This window comes from Haematobia irritans, chromosome 5 (genome assembly GCF_050003625.1).
Source record: "Haematobia irritans isolate KBUSLIRL chromosome 5, ASM5000362v1, whole genome shotgun sequence".
In the NCBI taxonomy this organism is placed as follows: Eukaryota; Metazoa; Arthropoda; class Insecta; order Diptera; family Muscidae; genus Haematobia; species Haematobia irritans.
This window is the reverse complement of record NC_134401.1, coordinates 93,703,748-93,730,069: the sequence shown is the minus strand read 5'-3', so window position 1 is coordinate 93,730,069 and position 26,322 is coordinate 93,703,748. Positions and strand designations below refer to the sequence as shown.

Here is a 26,322-nt window from a genome sequence, read left to right as displayed (position 1 = left end):
ATCTAATTTACCACCCTTTAAGTGTGCAAAATATCATCGAAATCGGTCCAGATATATGTAGCTCCCATATATAAGTATGCCCGATTTTGCCAAAAAAACCCTATCAACGGATCTGACTAAAAGTTGGCTTACTCTAATCTTCGGTAGCACTAACTATATGTGCTCCCATATATAGGTCTCGCCCGATTTTGCAAAATTTGGTCATAATATCCTTATTTATTTACAGATCTTACTCAAATTTAGCAAAAATTTGTGGTATCAACAAAACTTGCAAAATATCATCCAAATCGGTTCATATTTAGATATAGCTTCCATATGTACCGCCCGATTTTGAAAAATTTGCCCCTAATAACCTTATTTTTGGTCATAGTGGCCACATTTATTAACCGATCATACTCAAATTCAGCACAAGGTAATCTCCTGTAATATCAACCAAACCTGCAAAATATAATCCAAAACGGTACAAATTTATATATAGCTCCCGTAGATATGTATCGCTCGATTAAACCAAATTTGGCCATAATACTCTTATATATTAACCAATGTTACTAAAATTTCAAACGTTGATGTATTAGCCGATCGTATTTATACTTACATGAAGTTATTACATAAATATATTTACCGATTTTCAAAAATTTGGATTTACTACCCACACTAAATGATCGATTTCCTCTTTTTATACCATAAACCACATAGTGGTCAGGGTACACACAAACAATTTTTTTTGCTGATTCAATTACGGAATTAATTCATCCAATTAATTTTTTAATTGAAATGTCTTCAATCACGAAAAGGATAGTTTCAATCACAGCTTTAATTGGGCGTAAGAAAAAATATTTAATTAAAAAATTAATTGATTAGATTTTAAAATTTCAATTAATTTTTTATTTGATTAAATTAAAAATTTAATTGATGTTGATTGCAAATCTCAATTAATTTCTTGAATTAATAACGTGACCATTTTCAATTACTTTCTTATCTGGCTTTGTGTTTTTAGTATTTATCAACCGATCTTCTTCCAATTTCGTATAATCGATCATAATCATATAATAATGGGTCTCGTAAATTTCAGTCAAATCAGTTCAGATTCAGATATAGCTCTCATATATAACGTTCACCCGATTTATACTCCAATGGCCCCAGAGACCAATCTTTTGTTTCGATTTACGTGGAATTTTGCATAGGGAGTAGAATTAACATTATAAATATGCGTACCGAATTTGGTTGAAATCGGTTCAGATTTAGATATAGCTCCCATATATAGCTTTCGCCCGATGTACACTCCTATGGCCCAGAGCCCAAGGTTTTACCCTGAGTTACGTAAAATTTTGCACAAGGAGCAGAACTTACATTATAAATCTTCTAAATTTGGTTGAAATCGGTTCAGATTTAGATATAGCTCCCATATATATCTGTCGTCCGATTAACAGTCATATGACCATCAGGGAATGGAAATAAAATTTTTACTATGCATGCCAAATTTACTTGAATTTGGTTCAGATTTAGGTATAGCTGTCATATCTATATTTCGTCCGATATACGCACTTAAATGGTCCCAGAGGTCTAAATTTCACTCCGATTTACTTGAAGTTTTGCACAGGGAGTAGGACTAACATTCTTGCTACACATGCCAAATTTGTTCAAAGTCGGTTCAGTTTTATATATAACTCCCATAAATATCTTTCGCCCGATTTAGATTCATATGACCACGGAGGCCAAAGATTCATTTCGAAATGTTTGAAGTTTTGCATTGATAGTTTAACTAAAATTTTAGCAATTTGTGCAAAATTTTATCAAAATCGGCTCAGAATTATATGTTCTTGCGATATTAGCAAATATGGCCAAAATACACTAATTTTCCTTGTAAAATCGTCACTGTTAAGTCGAAAACTTGCAAAAATTATTCAAATTTATCTTTACTCTAATTCGTGTATATCGACCTATAAATTATAAATGCAGATTTGCTAAATTGTATTCAACTTAAATATTTCCAATACCCTCCACCATAGGATGGGAGTATATTAACCTTGTGATTCCGTTTGTAACACATCGAAATATTGCTCTAAGACCCCATAAAGTATATATTCTGGGTCGTGGTGAAATTCTGAGTCGATCTGTGCATGTTGAAATCACGCTAACTTCCGAACGAAACAAGCTATCGACTTGAAACTTGGCACAAGTAGTTGTTATTGATGAAGTTCGGATGGTATTGCAAATGGGCCATATCGGTCCACTTTTACGTATAGCCCCCATATAAACGGACCCCCAAATTTGGCTTGCGATTGCTCTAAGAGAAGCAAATTTCGTCCGATCCGTCTGAAATTTGGTACATGGTGTTAGTATATTGTCTCTAACAACCATGCAAAAATTGGTCCACATCGGTACATAATTATATATAGCCCCCATATAAACCGATCAGCGGATTTGACCTCCGGAGCCTTTTGGAAGACCAAAATTCATCTGATTCAGTTGACATTTGGTACGTGATGTTAGTATATGGTATCCACCAACCATGCAGGAATTGGTTCATATCAGTCCATAATTATATATAGCCCCCATATAAACCGATCCCCAGATTTGACCTCCTGTGCCTTTTGGAGAAGCAAAATTCATCCGATCTGGTTGAAATTTGGTACGTGGTGGTAGTATATGCTATTTAACAACCATGCCAAAAGTGGTCCATATCAGTTCATAATCATATATAGGAACCATATAAACCGATCCAGAGATTTGGTTTTGCAGCATCTTGGAGGAGCAAATTTCATCCGAGTTGATATTTGGTACATTGTGCTAGTATATGGCCGTTAACAAGCATGCCTAACTAGGTCCATATCGGTCTATAGTTAAATATAGCCCTCAGATAAATCGATCCCCAATCACACAAAAATTGGTCCATATCAAGTTCATAATTCTATATAGCCCCCATATATGCGACACCCATATTTCATTTTCCATGCCGATTCGTAATTATTTGTAGACTTACCTATACATAACTTTTTGTCTAATATATACCACATATGGACTAAGACACAATTTAGAAAACGATGTTTAGAAGTTTTAAGATACCACAACCCAAGTAAATCGATTGCGGTTGACAGTATTTCGTATCCATGGTGGAGGGAACATAAGATTCGGCCTGGCCGAACTTAAGGCCGTATATACTTGTTTTTACTAACATTGTGACCGTCCCGTTCATTAACCAATTTAAATTTTGAGTCTAGACATTTTATGAAAGTTAAAAAAATTGTCCAAATCGGTTCATATTTAAATATTTGTTTATATAGCTCCTAACAAATTAGAATCACCTCCTGAGTCGGTCTAGCCCTTGGTGTCCGTCTGTCCATCCGTAAGTCGGTCTGTCCATTTATTTTTTTGGTCGCAGGATTCCGGTTGCAATTATTAACCGATTTTGATGAAATGTGGTGTATGGCGCTTTATTGGCACAAAGACGAACGCTGTTGTTGGAAAAAATCGAATGGAATATATAGAGATATAGCTCCCATCTATATGTATCGCCCGATTTTCCCAAATTTGGCCATAATACTCTTATTTATTAGCTAATGTTACTCAGTTTTCACATTTTTTAAGTATTAGCCGATCATAGTTATGCTATGTTCCCACTGACTCAGAAATTTATTATGTGGACTCGGCTATAAAAAGGACCTCCTTGCCATTGAGCTTAAAATGGAATCGGGCAGCACTCAGTGATAAGAGAGAAGTTCACCAATGTGGTATCATAATGGACATAATAGTCTAAGTGAGCCTGATACATCGAGCTGCCACCTAACCTAACCTAACCTAACCTAAGATGTTTTAGTTTGACGGTTGACAAGCAAATAAGAATTTATCATCCAAGGGATTTAGCCATCCCACCTGCACATAAATATGTAATACAGCTACTCTAATGAATTTGCATTAACTGTTTCAAAAAAAAATTGTTTTTTTTTTTTTTTGACGCACTTCCAACGTTACGCACTTTAAAACTTGTTTCGAAAACAGCAAAACATAAACTTTGCAACAATTTGCCTAACTTGAACTATTTAAATTATTATTCAAACATTTTTCAGATTTGATTGTCAATCGTTTAAAAATAAATTATAAATATATGTGCTGAATGGTTTTGACTATCAATGTGCCTTTAACCGTTCTTCGATAACAAAATTAAAAAACAATAAATAATAAAAAAAAAAAACGAAATAATATTTAACGTATTCCCTTTTAAATTTATTCTAGTATTCAAAATGTTTAAGGGAGTTAATGTGATAGCGTTTGTGATTAGTAATCTACCACTTGCAGGCTTAATATTAGCCTATCCGTTTTTTATAGTGGCATCCATAGTGTATGGTGTGGTCAAATTGTTCAAAAGGGGCAAAAAGCGAGTTTCCCTAATCAATGAAGTGGCAGTGGTAATGACAACGAACTTTTAAAAGAAAGTGTGATAGAAATATCTAAGTCAAGGTTACACATTAAAAAAAGTGGAAAGTTATAAAGTTGTTGTTCGGAGTTGACTAGAATGATCCATAGAAAATAATCCATACTTAAAATAAAGATTTAAAACATAATATAATACAAAGTAAAAATAAGGGATATAATTAAAGAGAATTCGAAGTACAAATTGAATCACTGTATTAACTGAATTTAAGACTTGTGGTGTTGGTTGCTTCAAACTATAAAATTATCAGGCAACTTATATCCACCTCAATTTTATATTTCCTTTTCAAGATTTGAGCATATATTTGCACAGAAAAGAAAATATCTTCTACTATATAAAAATAAGTCGGGTTTTCCTTCCTGACGCAATAACTCCAGAACGCAGAACGATTTCCACGGGTTTGCATTCGTTGGAAAGGTCCCGGGCTCTGTGAGGTTTATAGCAACGAAAATTCAAGAAAAGTTACAACAGAAATGTGGGAAAATCTGTTTTTTTTTACATACAGCGCATATTAAAAAAAAATTATAATTTGAATTTATCGCAGTTGCTTTTGTTATAAAATAATTTTATTTTTTAACATAAAAAATATTCGGAGAATAGTGAGGGTAATCATGTGGTGAAAATATGGTACTTCTTTTTGTGATATCTGATGGGGGTGGGGACATCCCTCTTGCACGACTTTTTCAAAATTGGGCCAAAGTTCTCCGATTTGGGTGAAATTTCCAAGGAAGGTTAAGGGTGATGTCTAGACAAAGACCCGCTACTTTATTTTTTCGATATTTTGTCGCGGAGGTGGACAACCCTTTTATACGATTTTTGTTTAAAGTATAGTAGAAAAACAAAACTTTTCTGATTTACTTGAGATTTACAGAGAACACGCCGTGAGGTTATGAATTTACTATGGGGTACATGTTTTTTTTTTAATATTTGCTCGACTTTTTGAAAATTGGAACAAAATTATCCGATTTGCTTGGAATTTTCAGGGGAGGGGGCGCCTAGGCAAAGAACAGCTACTTTATTTTTCGATATTTGGTCAAGGATTGTGGCCTTCCCTTTGTCCGACTTTTTTTAAATACCGTGAAAATACTAAAATTTATCGACTTACTGAAAATTTACGGAGAACTTTGGGGAGATTATGAAATTTATATAGGGTACATGATTTTTTAATATTTGGTCCGGGAAAATAAAAGCGCACAGGGAGATTGCATTTCTCCTCAAGTACAATTAAACTTTTCAAATGTACTTGAAATTTAGAGAGGATGTGGAGTAGGTTAAAGGGTGATACGGTCAAAATTTGGTCAAGGGAAAACGCGTGTAAATCGGTGAAATCGTTTATTTAATAATCAAATTAAATTTCTTTTTCAAGTTCAATTAGTATAAAATTCAGGAAAAATATTCAGTTAGGCTTTCGCTTTTCCAAATCCGAATTGCCGGGCCTCACACTTGACACCTGCCATCAGATTTTAAACAGTTACCTTGTCCACTTTCTTCGCCGCAGAAAGCCAGTTTGCCTTGAATTGCTGCTCGTCCTTAGCAGTTTTTTTGGTTTTCTTTAGGTTCCGCTTCCTCCTCTAAAACTGAAAAAAACTAGAATTCTCAAGTTTACATGAAATTTACAAAGACCGTAGTGGAAGGTTATGAAATCAATATGGAGTACTTGATTTTTTGGTATTTGGATGGGAACCTTCTCCTTGCCCCACACTATGCAACTTGGAGGAAAGTTTACAGATTTTCTTGGAATTTGCAGAGAAAGTGACGTCCCTATACAAAAATTAGAGCAAAATCTGACCTTCTCCGATGTACTTGAAATTGGGAGAAGATGAATAAATTTATACGGGGTACATAATTTTTCGATGTCTGGTTGGGGAAGTGGAATAGTGAAGTTGGGTAGTTTGTGAAATGAATATAGGGTACGTGAATTTACGATATCTGGTCGGGGAGGAGCGAAGAAGGGGGGGGGTCCCTTTTGCCCTATTTTCTAGAAAGTAGATGATTGTCGATAAATGGGAACTCGGCACATGGTTTTATGATTTTTCCACAGGCTTCTGACAGACTTTTTTAAGTAAAAAACTTAAATGTACATGAAGTTTTATTTACAAGAAATGTAGAAGATTGTCCAACGATTTGAGTACAGAACAATTAAAAAACAAAGGGAACACCCATACCCGACATTTGTTAAGCCGGTCCGTTTTACATCTGCATAACCGCCCTATTTCTGTATATAAACGAAAAATCAAGTATACCGATTTTTTTGAAATGTGCGGGACACGTATGTGGAAACCATGGAGTGAATAATCAGTACTTCAGTTTTTGTGCCAGACTTCCCCTGACCCTACTCTTTAAAAGACTTCAAATCTTTTCGAATTTGTTTTCAGATCGAAAGATATGGTTGACTAAGTTAATGAAAATATGCTTCGGGAGGCGCAGCGAAGCGGGCCGGTTACGCTAGTAAATAAATAAAAACTTAAAAGGATATTCAATTAAAATGTTAATTCAAGTAAGCATTTTGTTTTAATAAAAATAAAATTAAATCACATAAATTAATTGAATCAATTATGTTTTTACTGGTGTATTTCACATATATTATCATATCCGTGATTGAAGAAATTTTGATCAAAAATTAATTGCTTCAATTAATTTCGTAACTGAAGTCAAAAGAACAAAGAAAAACGTTGTACAGTTTCTTTGTATAAAACTAAAACACATAAATTAATTGTGTTTTAGTCCACCATTTCAACAGCCGTTACACTGAATATGCATCACTTCTTATGTCGCGATCCGAATTCAGTGTTTTGGATGTGAATTAAAAAATTTGGTGATATTTTGATAAATAATTAACACTAATTTACACTGAAAATGTACACTTAATGAGAGTCGACTTTTGTATTTTGATCTGCTGAATTCGAAAAAAAAAATGTTTAAAAATTTTTTATGGAACAGTTTTTGAGATATCCCGTTATTTTTAGTTTTTCGCTCTTTTTTTCACTAAACAAATTATATATCGAGTTAGAAATGTCCAATTATATCGTTGTTTGTACATAAATTAAAGTTATTAATGACAAATAATCGTTTACAATGGGATCTGTGATAAGTTAAGTGGTTAAAAAAATAGCGATGCGAAAAATTCATATTTTCACAAAAAAATCTTATTTTACAATGAACCTTTTCCGCCAAAAAAGTATAAACTATTGAAAAAACGACCAACTAGAAGAAAAACTGCCGAAAAATGACAAAGTTATAAGAAATTGAATGATGTCAAATCATGCAAATATGAGCCACTGACCCACACAAAAATGCATTTCACTGTGGCCGAGGGGCATTTTTGTGTGGGTGAGTTGTTCACTTTTGCATGATTTGACATCGGATTTGTTCACGCAATTGCTTATAACTTTGTCATTTTTCGATCAATTTTCTTCTAGTTGGTCTTATTACTTACGTTAAGAATCATCAATTAAACATCTCTTGTTTGAGTGTCCTGCATTTTGTGTAAGGCGTAAGCAAATTTTAGGGGCATATAGCTTTAACTTAATGGAGGACCTGGAAAACATTAACTTAAGCAGTCTGCTAATGGTTTTGAAACAATTTGGTTGGTTCAACAGAAGAAAATAATCGAGAAGGTTCAGCGGTTAAAACTAGAAGTCTCCATATGTAATAGGTAATTTTAGTTAATGTGGACCACAATGGATGTGGTATCACAAATGCCACTTCAACCTAATATACTCCTTCCGTTTGAACCATTCAAGTTAAGTTCTGATTCATTTTTATACCCTCCACCATAGGATGGTGGAGGGTATTTGTCAAAATTTTATTTCTATAGAAACTTTAAACTTAATTATATACGTATTTAATCTCCCTTTTTATACCCTTCACCACTACTGTGGTACAGGGTATAATAAGTTTGTGCATTTGTATGTAACGCCAAGAAATAGTGGTCATAGACCCATCTTTTAGTATACCGATCGCCTTAGAATTAAATCCTGAGTCGATTTAGCGATGTCCGTCTGTCTGTCCGTCCGTCCGTCTGTCTGTATATGTAATTTTGTGCGCAAAGTACAGCTCGCAATTTAAGTCCTCAATTTTGGCACAGGGCCGTTTCTTGGGATGGAGACAATCGCTATTGGAAAAATCGGTTCAGATTTAGATATAGCTGCCATATATATTTATCCCCGATTTGATCATGGTTAGGTTAGGTTAAAGTGGCAGCCCGATTAAATTTCAGGCTCACTTAGACTATTCAGTCCATTGTGATACCACATTTAACTAAAAGTACCTATTACATATGGGCACTTCTAGTCTTAACCACTGAACCTTCTCTATTATTTACTTTTGTGGAACCAACCAGATTGCTCCAAAAACATTAACAAACTGCTTAAGTTAACGTTTTCCAGGTCAGCCAGTAATCTAAAGCTATATGCTCCTAAAATTCGCTTACGCCTTACACAAAAAGCAGGACACTCACACAAGAGGTGTTTAATTGATTCCTTTTCCTCCACGTCATGACAGCTTATACAATAGTCATTATACTTCGCACCTATAGTTTTTGCAAATTCGCCTATCAGGCAGCGACCCGTTATAGCAGATATTAGGAGTGCTATCTGACGCCTTGAGAACACTAGCATATCTAGTGTGCGGTTTAAATTTAAATGGGGCCATATTTGCTTGGTGTCGTTACAACCCTTGCAATTTTCCCATCGAATATTGGTCATCATAACAGCCTTCTCACGCAGTAAGAGCTTGCAGGTGGCCAGAGGCATACCAACAGATTCTAGTTCCCCTGGAATATGTAAGGTAGTTCCTAGCCTTGCTAACACATCTGCTTCACAGTTCCCCGGTATGTTCCTATGACCAGGCACCCATATTAGGTGAATATTGTACTGCTCAGCCATCTCATTGAGATATTTGCGGCAGTCGATGGCCGTTTTTGAGTTAAGGAACACAGAGTCCAAGGATTTTATTGCAGGTTGACTGTCTGAGTATATATTAATGCCAATATTTGTTGGAACATTACTTCTCAGCCAATTCACCACCTCTCTTATTGCCAATATTTCAGCCTGAAAAACACTACAGTGATTAGGTAATCTTTTCGCTATTCGAATTTCCAGATCTTTAGAATGTACTCCGAACCCCACTTGTCCATTCAATTTGGAGCCATCAGTATAGAAATCTATATATCTTTTATTCCCCGGGGTCTGTGTACACCACGCCTCACTGTTGGGAATTAGAGTTTCAAACTTTTTGTCGAAAAGTGGTTTTGCCAGGGTGTAATCCACTACGTTAGGCACATCTGGCATTACTTTGAGGACCGAACTATGACCGTACATTTTTTCCGACCACAGCGATAGCTCGCGCAACCGCACAGCCGTTGTTGCAGCTGACTGTTTGGCCAAAATGTCTAAAGGCAATAGATGTAGCATGACATTAAGGGAGTCTGTTCCTGTCTTACTAAATGCGCCTGAGATACATAAGCTCGCCATACGCTGAACTTTATCTAAACAAGTCGGTTTCTGAAGTGCCGGCCACCAGACTACAACACCATATAGCATTATAGGTCTAACCACTGCCGTGTATAGCCAATGCACAATTTTTGGTCTTAGTCCCCACTTTTTCCCTATTGCCTTTTTGCACGAGTACAAAGCTACCGTGGCTTTTCTCGCCCTCTCTTCAATATTAAGCCTAAAATTCAGCTTCCTGTCCAAAATAACGCCAAGGTATTTTGCACACTCACCAAAGGGAATTTCAGTACCCCCTAAGGAAATGGGCCTAACCGTGGGAGTTTTGCGATCTTTGCAGTACATGACTATTTCTGTCTTTGCTGGATTTAGACCAAGACCATTATCTTTCGCCCATTTCTCAGTCATCCGGAGAGCTCTCTGTATAATATCTCTGATTGTGGATGGGAATTTTCCCCTGACTGCTAGCGCCACATCATCTGCGTATGCCACCACTTTTATCCTTTCTTTTTCTAGAGAAACCAGAAGGTTGTTTATAGCAACATTCCAAAGAAGAGGTGATAGAACTCCTCCTTGGGGAGTGCCTCTGTTCACATACCTTTGTATGTTTGCTTGCCCTAGTGTGGCTGAAATACGTCTCTTTATTAGAAGTTCGTCTAACAGCCTAAGTATACCTGGATCAACATTGAGAGTTGTCAGTCCATTTAATATCGATTTGATCATAGTTAGCATGTTTATCAACCGATTTTCTTGAAATACCATACATCCAAATATTTTATGAATCTCGAAATTCTTGCAAAATATCAGCCAAATCGGTTCAGATTTAGATATAGCTCCTATATATATCTTTCGTCCGATTTAGACTCATATGACCACAGAGGCCAAAGTTTACTACCGATCTTCGTGAAATTTTGCACAGAGGGTAGAATTGACATTCTACTAATGCTTGGTAAATTTGATTGAAATCGGTTCAAATTTAGATATAGCTCCCATATATATCTTTCGTCCGATTTGAACTTATATGTTCACAAAAGCCAGAGTTTTGCCATGATTTGCTTCAAATTTTGCACAAGGGGTACGTTTGATAGTATCGTTAAGTGTGTCAAATTTTGCTAAAATCGGTTCAGATTTAGATATAGCTCACATATATATCTTTCGCCCGATTTGGACTTATATGGTCTCAAAAGCCAGAGTTTTACCCTGACTTACTTCAAATTTTGCACAAGCGGTACTTTTAACGATACTATTGTATGTACCAAATATGGTCAAAATCGATTCAGATATTTTTAACTTGAGGCCCAGTTGATTTGTGGACATTGTACTCTTCCAAAATTCATTTTTGTGATACCCCAGCTTTCGATAAAATCCTCAAACTCATAATAAAATTCAATAATTTACAAGCATTGCACCTTTAACTATTTATGGTTAAATGTAGACAAAACTAAAGTGTCAGCTGTTTAAACCAGAATCGCCAAAAAGATAATAGCTAAAAAATCACCCGTTATGATATGCCCTATGCAACATTTTTTGAGAAGTTATTGATGAATATTTAATTTTGAACAGCGTTTGTATGACGACGAAGTTTAATGAAATGCCTACACGTTTAATTCTTATTTCATCTGATACTTAATTAATTTTAAGATCTCGATGAAGGTCAGTGTTCCTTATATACGAAAGAGTTTGCACTATAGCGAGTAGTATTCTTTTTATAGCTTTTGAATTTCATTGACCTCAATGTTATTCGCAAAACCCCATATAACAGCATAGGCTTGACCATTTGAATATTCATACAGAAGCAGTTTATTCCTAATATATATTTTTGATTTTGATGAAAATTATCCTCTGATTTGAGTTTTGAGGTTTGCTTCCTGAAACTTATTTTTGACGTGTTCTCTTCGCTTGATTTTTTTATTCCCATGTATCGATATTATCAAGTGCCTTTTGCAAATGATATTTTGCTTGCTGGTAAGGTAGACGTTGTCATTGTGGTTGGCAGATCGTGGGTGGTTAAATTTCAAGGGCCGATGTTTATTTTGAATAAAACACAAACTGTTTAGGAAGTTATTGTAATTTTATTTTATTATGATATATTGGTATTACTCAATTATGCATGGAACAAAATATCGGCCAAATGGGCGACGCGACCTCGGTGACACACCTTCATCCGATGGTCCAAATTTTCGATGACGCTGAGGCATAATGGAGGTTCTATGCCGTTAATGTGCCGAATTATCTCATCCTTTAGCTCTTGAATTGTTGCTGGCTTATCGACGTACACCTTTTCTTTCAAATAACCCCAAAGAAAAAGTGCAACGGTGTCAAATCACATGATCTTGGCGGCCAATTGACATCGCCATTACGTGAGATAACACGGTCATTGAATTTGTTGCGCAAAAGAGCCATTGTTTCGTTAGCTGTGTGGCAAGTGGCACCGTCCTGCTGAAACCACATATCGTCCACATCCATATCTTCCAATTCGGGCCATAAAAAGTTCGTTATCAACTCACGATAGCGAACACCATTCACAGTAACTGCCTGACCGGCCTCATTTTGGAAAAAATACCTCCCGATGATGCCGCCAGGCCATAAACTGCACCAAACAGTCACACTTTGTGGGTGCATTGGTTTTTCGACATTCGCTCTTGGATTCACATTCGCCCAAATGCGGCAATTCTGTTTATTGACGAATCCACTGAGGTGAAAATGTGCCTCATCACTGAAGATGATTTTCTTCGAAAATTGATCATCCAATATTGCCATTTCTTGGAACCATTCTGCCCATTCACGACGTTTGGAATGGTCAAGAGGCTTTAGTTCTTGAGCCAATTGACCTTGTAAGCGTGTAAATGCAAGTCTTTATGCATAATGTTCATCAACGACGAGCGTGAGAGGTGCAATTGTTGGGCACGACGACGAGTTGGGGTGGACGGCTCTTCAGCCACACTATCGCGAACAGCAGCAATATTTTCTGCAGTACGAGCTGTATGAGCATGCACTTGTGTTCTCACATCTTCTACAGACCCGGTTTGTTCGAATTTTTCCACGATTTTTGCGATTGTACGCACATTTGGACGATCAAATTGACCACGAAGTGCACGATATGCATTTTGATTTGGATAAGTCTGGATAACTTCAACACGTTGTTGGATTGTGTATCTCTCCATGGTTCAAATTGAGTAAGTCTGAAATAGAGAAATGTCAAATAAAATTCGGAAAAAATTGGCGTTTAGGTGTGGTTCACATTCAACATCGGCCCTTACAATTTAACCACCCTTTATATAGGAAATATAATAATAGCCCAGCAAAAAAATTGGAAGTGCTTATAAAGGCACAACTTTAAAAGCACTTCCAAAAATGTTCTCCCTCAGATGTTCTTTATTTTACTACTCAGGAAGTTCTTTTAATTTAATTTTTTGTAACTCGCTTTTTCATATTTTTGAAAGGATATTTTAACTTTTTCTGTTTCAAATAGGTTTAAAACAATAAGGATTAATAGAAGGTACAAATTATTAATTTTTTTTTCGAAAAAAATTCAAAATCCATTCTTAAAAAATTGCCAATTTGTGAAAATATTTGATGTCAAACGTTTCAGACAAGCGGTACAATGCTTTAAAAATCATATAAATTTATAAAAAATTATTTATTTGGCAATTTATTGCAAACTTTTTAATTTACATCCAAAACACTAAATTCGGATCACCACCTTAAGAAGAGCTGCAAATTCAGTGCAACGGCTATTGAAATAGTGGGCATCCGTCCTATGACTAGCCCATGTTAAATTCATCGCTTCTGCGCCAATTTTGCACCACTTCCGGATCCAAAAAGAACATTTTCACTACTTTTTTTGGCGATGCTTTTTTTGCTGGGAGGCTAAGTTCTATTTTATTACATATGCCGCACATTATAATATACACCCTCAAACGAACTCGCTTCGTTATCATATACACCATCACACAGAAAGTAGAAAAAAGTAAACTATGTTATGGGGAAATTGAACTCAATTGAATCTCAATTTTTGAGAATAATTAAATTAAGAAAAATTAAAGGGTGATACGGTCAAAAAAAACGCATGTAAATCGGTGAAATCGTTTATTGACAAAATCAAATTAAATTTCTTTTTCAAGTTCAATTAGTATAAAATTCAGGAAAAATATTCAGTTAGGCTTTCGCTTTTCCAAATCCGAATTGCCGGGCCTCACGCTTGACACCTGCCATCAGATTTTGTACAGCCACCATGTCCACCTTCTTCGCCGCAGAAAGCCAGTTTGCCTTGAACTGCTGCTCGTCCTTAGCAGTTTTTTGGTCTTCTTTAGGTTCCGCTAGACAATAGCCCAGTATTTCTCATTTGGGCGGAGCTCTGGCGTGTTGGGAGGGTTCTTGTCCTTGGGAACCACCTGCACGTTGTTGGCGCCGTACCACTCCATGGCCTTTTTACCGTAATGGCAAGATACCAAATCCGGCCAAAACAGTACGGAACAACCGTGTTTCTTCAGGAAAGGCAGCAGACGTTTATTCAAGCACTCTTTCACGTAAATTTCTTGATTGACAGTCCCGGAAGCTATGAAAATGCTGCTTTTCAAGCCACAGGTGCAGATAGCTTGCCAAACCAGATATTTCTTTGCGAACTTTGACAGTTTTATGTGCTTAAAAATATCTGCTACCTTTCCCCTTCCTTTTGCCGTATAAAATTCCTGTCCCGGAAGCTGCTTGTAGTCGGCTTTGACGTAGGTTTCGTGGTCCATTACCACGCAGTCAAACTTTGTCAGCATCGTCGTGTACAGCCTCCGGGATCGCGCTTTGGCCGTCGTATTTTGTTTATCATCGCGATTTGGAGTCACTACTTTCTTGTAAGGCGATAGTGCGGCTCGTTTTTTGGCTCGATGCACGGTTGTAGACGATACACCCAGCTTATTTGCGGCATCTCGGAGAGAGAGGTTAGGGTTTCGCTTGAAACTACCGGCTACTCTCTTTGTCGTCTCAGCGGCTTCCGGTTTTCGATTTCCCCCCGATCCAGACTTCCTGGCTGTCGACAAACGTTCCCCAAACACTTTAATTACATTTGTAACGGTTGATTTGGCAACTTTTTGCGATTTTGCCAGCTTTGCGTGCGAGTAGCTCGGATTTTCGCGATGCGCGAGCAAAATTTTGATACGCTGCTTTTCTTGCTTGGACGGCATTTTTAAAACTGAAGAGTAAATTCCAAAATCAAAACAGGAGCATCATTCTACACACACACACCTTCAAAATGAGGGGTGTTCAGGTTTTTTAAATGCAAAATTGAAAGAAATACGTCAAGTTTATATTGACCAAATTTTGACCTTATCACCCTTTAGAGAGCCTGAAGTAAATATGGGAAACGCTTTATATGGGGGCTATATACAATTATGAACCGATATGGACAAATTTTTGTGTGATTTGATCGATATGAATTAAGTTTGGCTCTCCAAGAGGCTCCGCAAGCAAAGTCTGGGGATCGGTTTATATGAAGGCTATATAGAATTATGAACTGATATGGACTAATTTTTGTTTGATTAGGTCTATTTGGGGGCTATACACGGATGAAAAAGACTGTTTTTCATATGTTTGGCTATAAACATTATATGTTTGGAATACAAATTTTTAAACACAATATTTTTGAGTGCAAGCATATAATGTTCATAAACTAGCATAACATGTTTGGGACATATATGTTAATATGTTAGAACATATTATGTTTGGGACATAAAATGTTTGTAAATATAATATGCTTGGATGCAAACATATATTAATTTAGAAATAGCCTATAAACATATATGTGTTTAGTAGCTTGGAGCGCTATTTAACAGGGAGCGATATTGAATTAAGTTGGTGGTTGTTGCTTGTTATTACAAAATTAACATTTTATTTTTCCTTGGGCAATTGATCAGCTACTTCTTTGATCCTTACAAACTGTGTGGTCCGCTGTTCGAATCCCCGTCCGGCAAAAGGTAAAATTAAAATAAAAAAATCATAAAATTGAATAATTTCTTCTATAATGTTTGTATTACAGAAAAAGGTGCTAAGAACTAAAAAATCTCGTGGAAGTGAGATGTGAAGGGAATTAGGCAGAAACAAAATTTTGAGCATTCAAGTCGAAAACCTATGTTGTTAGCACCTATATTACCTGTTTATTTTCATAATTCATTATGATTGTAAATATATAAATAAATAAATAAAATTTTGAGCACAATATTGTTTGGGAGAATTTTTTTTAAGCATATAATATTTTTGGGTGCAAAATGCTTCCAAACATATTATATGTTCACATAATAACATATTGTTTTTTGGAAGACAACATTATTGAATTTGGATGCAAAAATACAAAATGTTTGGAACTTAGACTACCCAAACATATATTGTTTAGACCAATATGCTTTCAAACATATTATATATTGGAAGAGATCAAACATATAAATGTTTGGGCAATACCCAAAAATGTATATGCTTGAAGCAAAATATGTTTGGGAGTATATGTTACAGAAGCGATTTTTTGTGAGCGTGTATATAGCTATAGACCGCTATGGAACAATTTTGGTATGGTTGTTAGCAGCCACACCCTTGCACAATGTACCAAATTTTAACCGAATCGGATGAAATTTACTGCTCAAAGAGGCTCCGGAGGTCAAATCCGGGGATCGGTTTATATGGGGGCTATATATAATTATGGACCGATAAGGACTAATTAATGCACAGTTGTTAGTGTCCATATACTAACACAACATACAAAATTTCAACTGAATCGGATGAAATTTGCTCCTCTCCGTTGGTCAAATCTGGGGATCGGTTTATATGGGGGCTATATATAATTATTGACCGATATGCATGGTTGTTAGAGACCCTATACTAACACCACGTACAAAATTTCAACCGAATCGGATGAAATTTGCTTCTCTAAGAGGCTCCGCAAGCCAAATCTGGGGGTCGGTTTATAAAAGTGGTCCAATATGGCCCATTTGCAATACCATCCAACCTACATCAATAACAACTACTAACGCCAAGTTTCAAGTCGATAGCTTTTTTCGTTAGCGTGATTTCAACAGACGGACGTTCGGACGGACAGGCTTAGAACGACTCAAAATTTCACTACGACCCAGAATATATATACACCGAAAAAAGTGAACTGTTTTATAGCAAGAATGAACTACCACGCACGAAAATTGAACTAAATTGTACTCCACATTTGAGATTTCCACAAAGCATTGTTAAACCAGGAAATTTTAATTCCCTTTTGTACTTTTTAACTGCAGTTCACGAAATTACATCATCTCAAAGAAGAAAAAATATACTAAAAGTAAAGAAGAAAATCATTGGCGCCAAATCATGACCATTTTAACCATACAGTAGTTCATTCTTACTATTTTTAGGAATCGTACGAAAATTTTCATTTGTTTTAGTTCATATTGAACTTATGTGTACGGTCATTGAACTTTATACTCACGTTTAGTTCATAAAATTTTTGAGACATACTTAAAAAAAGTAAGATTTCATTAAGCTGTGGAAGATTTCGATAAAAATAATAAAATTTAACAAGCAAATAATTTTTTTCCAATAAAAATAACTTAAATTTAGCATTAGTTTAACTACGGAATTTTTTTTCTGTGTACTTTATGGGATCTTAGAGCAATATTTCGATTTGTTACAAACGGAATGACAAAGTTAATATACCCCCCACCCTATGGTGGAGGGTATAAAAATCAGTGACGCCAAAAAACCACAATTTTAACCACAGTAGCTCATTTTTACTATTTATGGGAATCGTTCGAATATTTTCTTCTGCTTTAGTTCACATTAAACTTATGGGCCGTAGTCATTGAACTTTATACCCACTTTTAGTTCATAACATTTTTGAAACACTCTTGGAATAATAAAAGTTTCAATAGGCTGTGTAGGCTATTACATTGTCGACTCTGGGTCATTTTATACCTTTCCACATCATTCCTTTGTATTGTCTTAATATTTAATAAAAAAAATAATTTTTTATAATTAATTTTTAGAAATAATAAAAAAAAACTATTCAATATATTTTGGACTTATTTTTATTTATATCCCATAGAAATTATTATTATTTTCATTCTAAATGCAATTGACTTAGTAGGCCAGATAATATTTCTCTTCCGTTTTCACTTAATAGTTGCGTAATTTCTAATCTTTCCGGCTTTTATTGCAGATAACTGGTTCGGCGAGAGGCTTAGGTCGTGAAATTGCCATCCAGCTGGCTAAACGCGGATGCCGTCTGGCTATTGTGGATGTTCAACAAACATTGGCCGAAGAAACTGCAGAGCATATTTCAAAACTTTATGACGTCAAGACTAAAGCTTATAAGGTAAGTCTACTAATACAGCCAGCTAATATTTTCGTAGTCGTAGTCATATAATATATAAAAGCTTTTTACGGAACGCTTGTCCCAATGTCTATGAATGTTTCTTATTAACATACACCGATAAATTTAGAATATAGCATTTGATAAACATGAACATACGCCGGTTAATTTCATTTTATAACTTAATAAAGATGTGCAGACGGTGAATATTTGTAGCATTTACATTTTTGGGATGATATCTTACGTTATAAAATTTAAAAATTTTTGGAAACTAAAACAAAATTTCATTAACATCGTTTTCTAAATTGCGAGTTAGTCCACACGTGGTATATATTAGACAAAAATCGGATCGATATGGACTTTTGCACGGTACGTAGAGAGCCAGAATTGAAATTTGGGGTCGCTTATATGGGGGCTATATACAATTATGAACTTGATATGGACCAATTTTTGTATGATTGGGGATCGATTTATCTGAGGGCTATATATAACAATAGACCGATATGGACCAAGTTAGGCATGGTTGTTAACGGCACAATGTACCAAATTTCAACTGAAGCGGATAAAATTTGCTCTTCCAAGAGGCTCCAAAACCAACCCGCGGGATCAGTTTATATGGGGACTATATATGATTATGGATCGATATGGACCACTTTTGGCATGGTTGTTAAATATCATATACTACCACCACGTACCAAATTTCAACCAGATCGGATGAATTTTGTTTCTCCAAAAGGCACCGGAGGTCAAATCTGGGGATCGGTTTGTATGGGGCCTATATATAATTATGGACTGATATGAACCAATTCCTGCATGGTTGGTGGATACCATATACTAACATCAAGTACCAAATATCAACTGAATCAGATGAATTTTGGTCTTCCAAAAGGCTCCGGAAGTCAAATCCGCTGATCGGTTTATATGGTGGCTATATATAATTATGGACCGATGTGGACCAATTTTTGCATGGTTGTTAGAGACAATATACTAACACCATGTACCAAATTTCAGACGGATCGGATGAAATTTGCTTCTCTTAGAGGATCCGCAAGCTAAATTTGGGGGTCCGTTTATATGGGGGCTATACGTGAAAGTGGACCGATATAGCCCATTTGTAATACCATCCGACCTACATCAATAACAACTTCTTGTGTCAAGTTTCAAGTCGATAGCTTGTTTCGTTCGGAAGTTAGCGTGATTTCAACAGACGGACGGACGGACGGACATGCTCAGATCGACTCAGAATTTCACCACGACCCAGAATATATATACTTTATGAGGTCGTAGAGCAATATTTCGATGTGTTACAAACGGAATGACAAAGTTAATATACACTCATCCTATGGTGGAGGGTATAAAAACAAAATAAAATAAAATAAAATGACCTCCGGCGACAGCTGTTCTCCCAAGCAGATTAGTTCAACCAGTACGCTTCCCGAACATAAATATAAAGATTCTACTTATAAAGACTAGATCAGATTCTGGATTTATAAGAACCATTTTGGTTTGAGTTTTAGAGGAATCATAAACATCTCTTGTAAGTATGTAAGAAAATGATGAAATAACGCCTTGATTTGAATTCTAAAATCTCTTTTTTTTAATAACGTTAAATTGGCTTTAGTAAAATAGAGGGCTCAATTTTTTTCAGTGTACTTCCAGTTTCAATTAGTTTTCATTTCATGCTTTCTGTACTCTCAAGAAGTGATCTATATGGAGGTCTTACCAAATGCACCAATAAAAGCTAAATCCGATACAAATTTTGTCGGGTTTAATTACAATTTCGGGACATCGGTCCATATGGGGGCTATGCCAAAAACATGTACCGATACACACCATATTCAGCACACCTCTTTATGATCTTAAAATACCTCTAGATTTCCAATTTCAGGGCACATTGGATAAAAATTACGGTTTCTAGAAGCCAAAGACCCCAAATCGGGAAGTCGGTTTATATAGGGACTAAAATATATCAAAACCTGGACCGATATGGCCCACCTGCAAACAAAAATCTGTGGGAAATTTCAGGACAATAGCGCCATTGTTAAAGGCTGTAGCGTGATTACAACAGACAGATAGATGGACGGACGTGATTATATCGTATTAGAATTTCTCCCTGATCAGGAATATATATATACTGTATATAGTCGGAAATCGATATTTCGATGTGTTACAAACGGAATGCCAAACTTATTCCCCATATGCAATAAAGTTACAGAATACTTCAAGCCTACACACAAAAATTTTTTTTTCTGATTCAATCACAAAATTAATTGATCCAATTAATTTTTAATTGAAATGTCTTCAATCACAGAAATGATAGTATCAATTAAAAAAATTAATTGAAGGTCAATTAAAAAGTTAATTGATCCAATTAAAAAATTAATTGATACTATTATTTTTGTGATTGATTTTTGTTTCAATTAAAAAATTTGTTAAATCAATTAAATTTTTAATTGAATATTTTTTAAAATTCATTAAAATTTTAATTGGAAAATTTTTCGTGAATTTTTTTGTGTGTACTTTTGCCATATAAATTCATTCGATAAACTGGCAATACATTGTTTTGCCCATATGGGCAATTATATTCTCATCATCTGTGAACTAAGGCAAGTTTTCGTTAAAGTACCTCCCTCAACCTTCCTTGAAAATTTAAAAAAAGTTTCAAATTGTAGGGTAAGGGGAGGTCATTTCTTTGGCCACACATTGCAAAATAGGTAGGGGATTTTTTAGAGACTACCATAAACTTTGTCTGAACATTTCAAGAAAATCGATCAACTGCTCTTCAAGTTTCAAAATGTCGGGTAAGGCGGAGGTGCTCTCCCTGTCCTAATATCAAACTGTGGGGTACCTTACATTAATTTCATAACCTTCGCTGACCACATATCGAAAAATACGTAATGAATGGATCGGCGAACTTAAGTCCAACTTTTAAAAAGTTCCTCACCCTCCCCTCACCGACCATATATCAAAAAGACATTGCACTAATTTCATAATAAGGCTCGGGCATAGGAAAGGCCCCCCTCAAGGCGCCACTCCCAACTTCCCTGAAAACTTCAAGCCAATCAAAGTTAAGTCCAATTTTTAAAAAGTCTGATTAATGGGAGGTCCCCATTCCCGAACAAATTGCGAAAAAAATTGTAGCGGATCTTTGTTTAGTGGCCACCCCAATCTTCAAGTCCCCGACCAGATATCAGTAAATCGGGTACCCGTTATTAATTAAATATCAGGTACGTTCTGTAAATTTCAAATTAATCGGTGAAGTTTAGTTTTTTTACTATCCTTATCCTACCCGGCCAAATTTCAAATAAAATGTAACCGATGCTGGTCTAGAGGCCACCCAACCTTCCCGGAATATTTTAGCTCAATTAGCAAAAAGTTGGGTAAGGGGTAGGAACCCTTCCCGTCGAAATATCAGAAAATCAGGTTTCCAGTTAGATTGTGATTGATGGAGCCACCGTGATGCAATGGTTAGCATGCCCGCCTTGCATACACAAGGCCGTGGGTTCGATTCCTGCTTCGACCGAACACCAAAAGTTTTTCAGCGGTGGATTATCCTACCTCAGTAATGCTGGTGACATTTCTGAGGGTTACACAACTTCTCTAAGTGGTTTCACTGCAAAGTAGAACGCCGTTCGGACTCGGCTATAAGAAGGAGGTCCCTTGTCATTGAGCTTAACATAGAATCGGGCAGCACTCAGTGATAAGAGAGAAGTTCACCAATGTGGTATCACAATGGACTGAATAGTCTAAGTGAGTGTGATAACCTAGACTGTGATTGTAGATCAATCCAAACAATTCAGTTGGCGTAAATAAAATTTGTTGTCACAACGAATTTGCTTTATGTGTGTATGGAATTTTATTTTTTTATTTGAGATTTAACAAAAAATAAAATAAAATCCAAGGCTTAAATTTAATATCAAACATTTTATATCATATTTTGTTTTTTTTTTTTTTTTTGTTTTTGCAGGTGGATATTTCCGACTACAAGCAAGTTATAGAACTACAAGAAAAAGTAACAAACGATTTAGGAGATACAACGATTTTAGTCAATAATGCTGGTATTCTGATGTTGTCTCGACCCGAAAATCCACCTCTAGAAGAAGTCTCTCGTATGATCAATGTTAATATCAGTGCAGTTTGTTATGTAAGTACTAAATTTGAAAAAAAATGAACCAAAAGTAAAGACAAACCAATTGAGAGCCATTTCTTATCATTCACAGACCACCCAGATATTTTTACCCAAAATGAAGGAGCTAAATCGTGGCCATATCGTCAACATATCATCTGCCTCAGCACTCTTATCCTTTCCCACATTTGGCATCTATGCAGCAACTAAAGTTGCGGTACGTCGTTTGACATCTATGCTACGTATGGAAATGATGGTCTTAGGTCATAATATAACCGCCACGACAGTAATGCCCACATTTTTGAATACCAACGAACATGTACAAAAACTAGTACGGCTTACCCAGTGCCTGCGAGGTGACATAGCGGCAAATCAAATAGTCCAAGGAATGTTGGCTGGCCAAGATGAGCTTGTGATACCATCTACTGCTACTTACATGTATATATTATTGGAGTAAGTATTAATATTTCGGAAAATAGAGAACTAGATTACAAACATCCATTTGACCGACTGCATTGAGATGGTTAGCATCATATACAGAGAGTCGTAGAGTTAATCGCTACCATCAACAATTTAGCATCATTACCACGATTGCCACTCGAGTTAAAAATAATCTACAAAAATTTGGAGAAAAGTTTATCACAAACCGACCAAAAAAAATATTTTGCAAAATTTTATTTCTATAGAAAAGTTTGTCAACATTTTACTTCTATAGAAAATTTGGTCAAAATTTTATTTCTATAGAAAATTTATTCAAAATTTTATTTCTATAGAAAATTTTGTCAAAATTTAATTTCTATAAAAAATTTTGTCAAAATTTTATTTCTATGGAAAATTTGGCCAAAATTTTATTGCTATGGATTTTTTTCTATATAAACTTTTGTCAAAAAATTATTTCTATAGAATTTTTTTTATAGAAATTTTTGTCAAAATTTTATTTCTATAAATTTTTTTCTATAGAAAATTTTTTAAAAATTTTACTTCTATAGAAAATTTTTTAAAAATTTTATTTCTATAGAAAATATTATCAAAATTTTAGAGGCTAGTTCCCTATCTTTGGCACATCCGTGTCGTTTTTCAGAGCACAACTATAGCTAACATAATCGTACAGCCGTTGTTGCTGACTGTTTGTCCAATATGTCTTCAAACAATAAATGCAGCATGAAATTAAGGGAATCTGTTTCTGTCTTACTGAATTAAGCTGAGATAAACCAGCAAGCCATTCGCAGAACTTTATCTAAACTTGTCGGCTGCTGAAGTGCCGGCCACCAGACTACAACACCATATAGCATTATAGGTCTAACCACTGCAGTGTACAGCCAATGAAAAATGTTCGGTTTTAGTCCCCACTTTTCCCCTATTGCCTTTCTGCACGAGTACAACCTGATGGAATTACTATAGGAAATGACAGCTGAGCCGCTGTGGCACCGCGAGAACATGGTTCAAGCGTCTTATTTCCATGAAAATGCCTAATATCACCTCCAGCGTCTCCTCACTGGATGTTGTCCAAATGCCCTCCGATGTGTTAATGAAACTGGAGCGGAGTAAGTGGATGCTAGTAACTTCCATAGTGTGGAAGCTTCGGAAGTATTCTCAATACTGCTACGAGAACTGAGTCCTTCTCAGTTCTAGTTTATATCCTCTCATCTTGTAATCGTCCCAATCTTCCGGAGCTCTGGTGGACTTCGCTTTGTTAAAGAGCAGGATTGTGGTCTAGGTTTAGCCGATATGTCTTTTTTCTCACATAACTCCAAATCGGCTCCTTCCCAAACTTCACCTATTAACATCAAAGCAGCTTTAAATCAATTCATACACCTCTGGTCCACAAATGCAATTAACTTAAATCGTCCTTGATACCATACAAAATCTTGGCGTCGAGGATTTGGTCCGGGAAACTTTCCTAGCACCTATGAGTAGACACCAGACATTGCGTTCTCAATTTCCCCCATTTTTGCTTAGGAACCATACCGTCCAATGTTCCTTTGTTAATTATAAACATCACAAGGCTGTCTTTTGCAACTGAGGCAAACGATCTTTGATTCCGTTTGGAAGATTATCCGGCGCTCGTTCGGTTTTTCAAGTTTCAAGAACTTCTTGCGTCCATTTTAAGGAATCGATTTGCTTAGCCGACAACGTTCTTGGGTCGACTCATCCTAATTTCTTCAGGATAAACAAAGCATTTCTGCGTTCCTTGAATCTCTTTCGTGAGGGATTACCTCCTTTTAATGTCGTTACCTTAGAAAAGGTTCGACTTGCCAAAGTGTCGCCACCTGTCGACCAGTCTACGGGTCGGCTAATTGGGCCTAACTCTTGGTCATTGCCCAAATTTATAATTTCAGTCGAAACCCGTCCCCTGGACCCTGAAGTTAGCACCAAGTGGATGACTTTGAATTTCACTGCATGGTGGGTAAGAGCCTGATATGAATGCAGGTTTGTTTCTAGTCTAAATTTGTTACTTGACATATTATTAAAAATTGTATACCCTCCACCATAGGATGGGGGGTATATTAACTTTGTCATTCCGTTTGTAACACATCGGAATATTGCTCTAAGATCCCATAAAGCATATATATTCTGGGTCATAAGTAGTTGTTATTGATGTAGGTCGGATGGTATTGCAAATGGGCAATATCGGACCACTTTTACGTATAGCCCCCATATAAACAGACCCCAGATTTGGCTTGGGGAGCCTCTTATAGGAACAAAATGCATCCGATCCAGTTGAAATTTGGTACGCGGTGTTAGTATATGGTCTCTAACCACCATGCAAAAATTGGTCCATATCGGTCCATAATTATATATAGCCCCCATATAAATCGATCACCAGATTTGACATCCGGAACCTCTTGGAGGTCCATATCGGTCTATAGTTATATATAGCCGATGGATAATCACACAAAAATTGGTCATATCCCCAAAAATAATCTACCAAAATTTTATTTCTATAGAAAATTTTGTCAAAATTTTATTTCTATAAAAATTTTTTATTTCTATAGAAAATTTTGTCGAACTGAATTATATACGTATTTTAAGATACCTTGCCATCGGAAAGTGTTGCCGCAACCCAAGTAATTCGTTTGTGGATGACAATCTTCAGTAGAATTTTCTACGCAATCCATGGTGGAGGGTAGATAAAATTCGGCCTGGCCGAATTTTCGCCTGTATATATTTGTTTATATGAGCTTATTGAACAAGAAGATTAATTGGTATTATTAAGTTATTGAAAAGAAAATGCCGCATTTGGCCTTTAATATTAATAGAACATTTTACATTTTGTTTTTTTTTTTTTTTTTTCAGAATGCTGCCCACCTATATTAAAGAAAGATTCGTTAGCTTGATATTGGGAAATTCATACCAAAAATATGTCAAATCGTCTAAAGTTCGCAATGTCTTAAAAGAAGGTTCCTCCTATCTGGATATCGTCAATAATAATGTAGAAAATGTAAATACAAAAGTATTTTAAATCTATTTCTAATAAATAGTACGTAAAATTTTTAATGAAAAAGTTCGACGTGGTCGAATCTACCTAGACCATGGATCGTATATATGGTGATTATTGCTGGCTGTTGGTAAAAACTGTTGGAACATCAAAAAGTATTGGATTTAATGATTCAAAAAGTTTTACGAACACTAAGCCTACTGTTCCGATGATAAACTCTCAGTAAATTGCTTTAAATATGGGTATTAGGTTATTAATTTAATACCTACAAAAACTGTTTGGTAGATTTGATGAACTCCCTCAAGGAGATAACTAGGAAAATTGTTGAATTTGTCGAGAGACTCTTAAACTCTTGTTTAAAATGTAAAAATTTTAAAAAAATGTTTTTATATATATATTTTTATTCACGATTGAAATTGTAAAGATTTATATAGTGGGATATTGGTCTAACATTTTTCAAAAAGTTGAAAAATGCATATTTAGTTAATTTGTAAAATTTAAATGATTACTAACAACTGTTTTCATGGCAAGTTTTTG

The 26,322-nt window shown here is 35.6% G+C and overlaps 1 protein-coding gene across 1 annotated transcript in view; it reads left to right on the top strand.

Annotated features, from left to right (window-relative positions):
- Positions 1-25,876, top strand: part of LOC142239929 (estradiol 17-beta-dehydrogenase 11-like) — a 27,328-nt gene extending 1,452 nt beyond the window's left edge. The window contains exons 2-7 of the mRNA XM_075311667.1: positions 4,234-4,406; positions 18,068-18,223; positions 22,188-22,364; positions 22,441-22,799; positions 25,644-25,788; positions 25,853-25,876. Of these exons, the coding sequence (XP_075167782.1) occupies positions 4,234-4,406; positions 18,068-18,223; positions 22,188-22,364; positions 22,441-22,799; positions 25,644-25,788; positions 25,853-25,876 (1,034 nt within the window). The remainder of the gene's footprint in view (positions 1-4,233; positions 4,407-18,067; positions 18,224-22,187; positions 22,365-22,440; positions 22,800-25,643; positions 25,789-25,852) is intronic.
- The last annotated feature ends 446 nt before the right edge of the window (positions 25,877-26,322 follow it).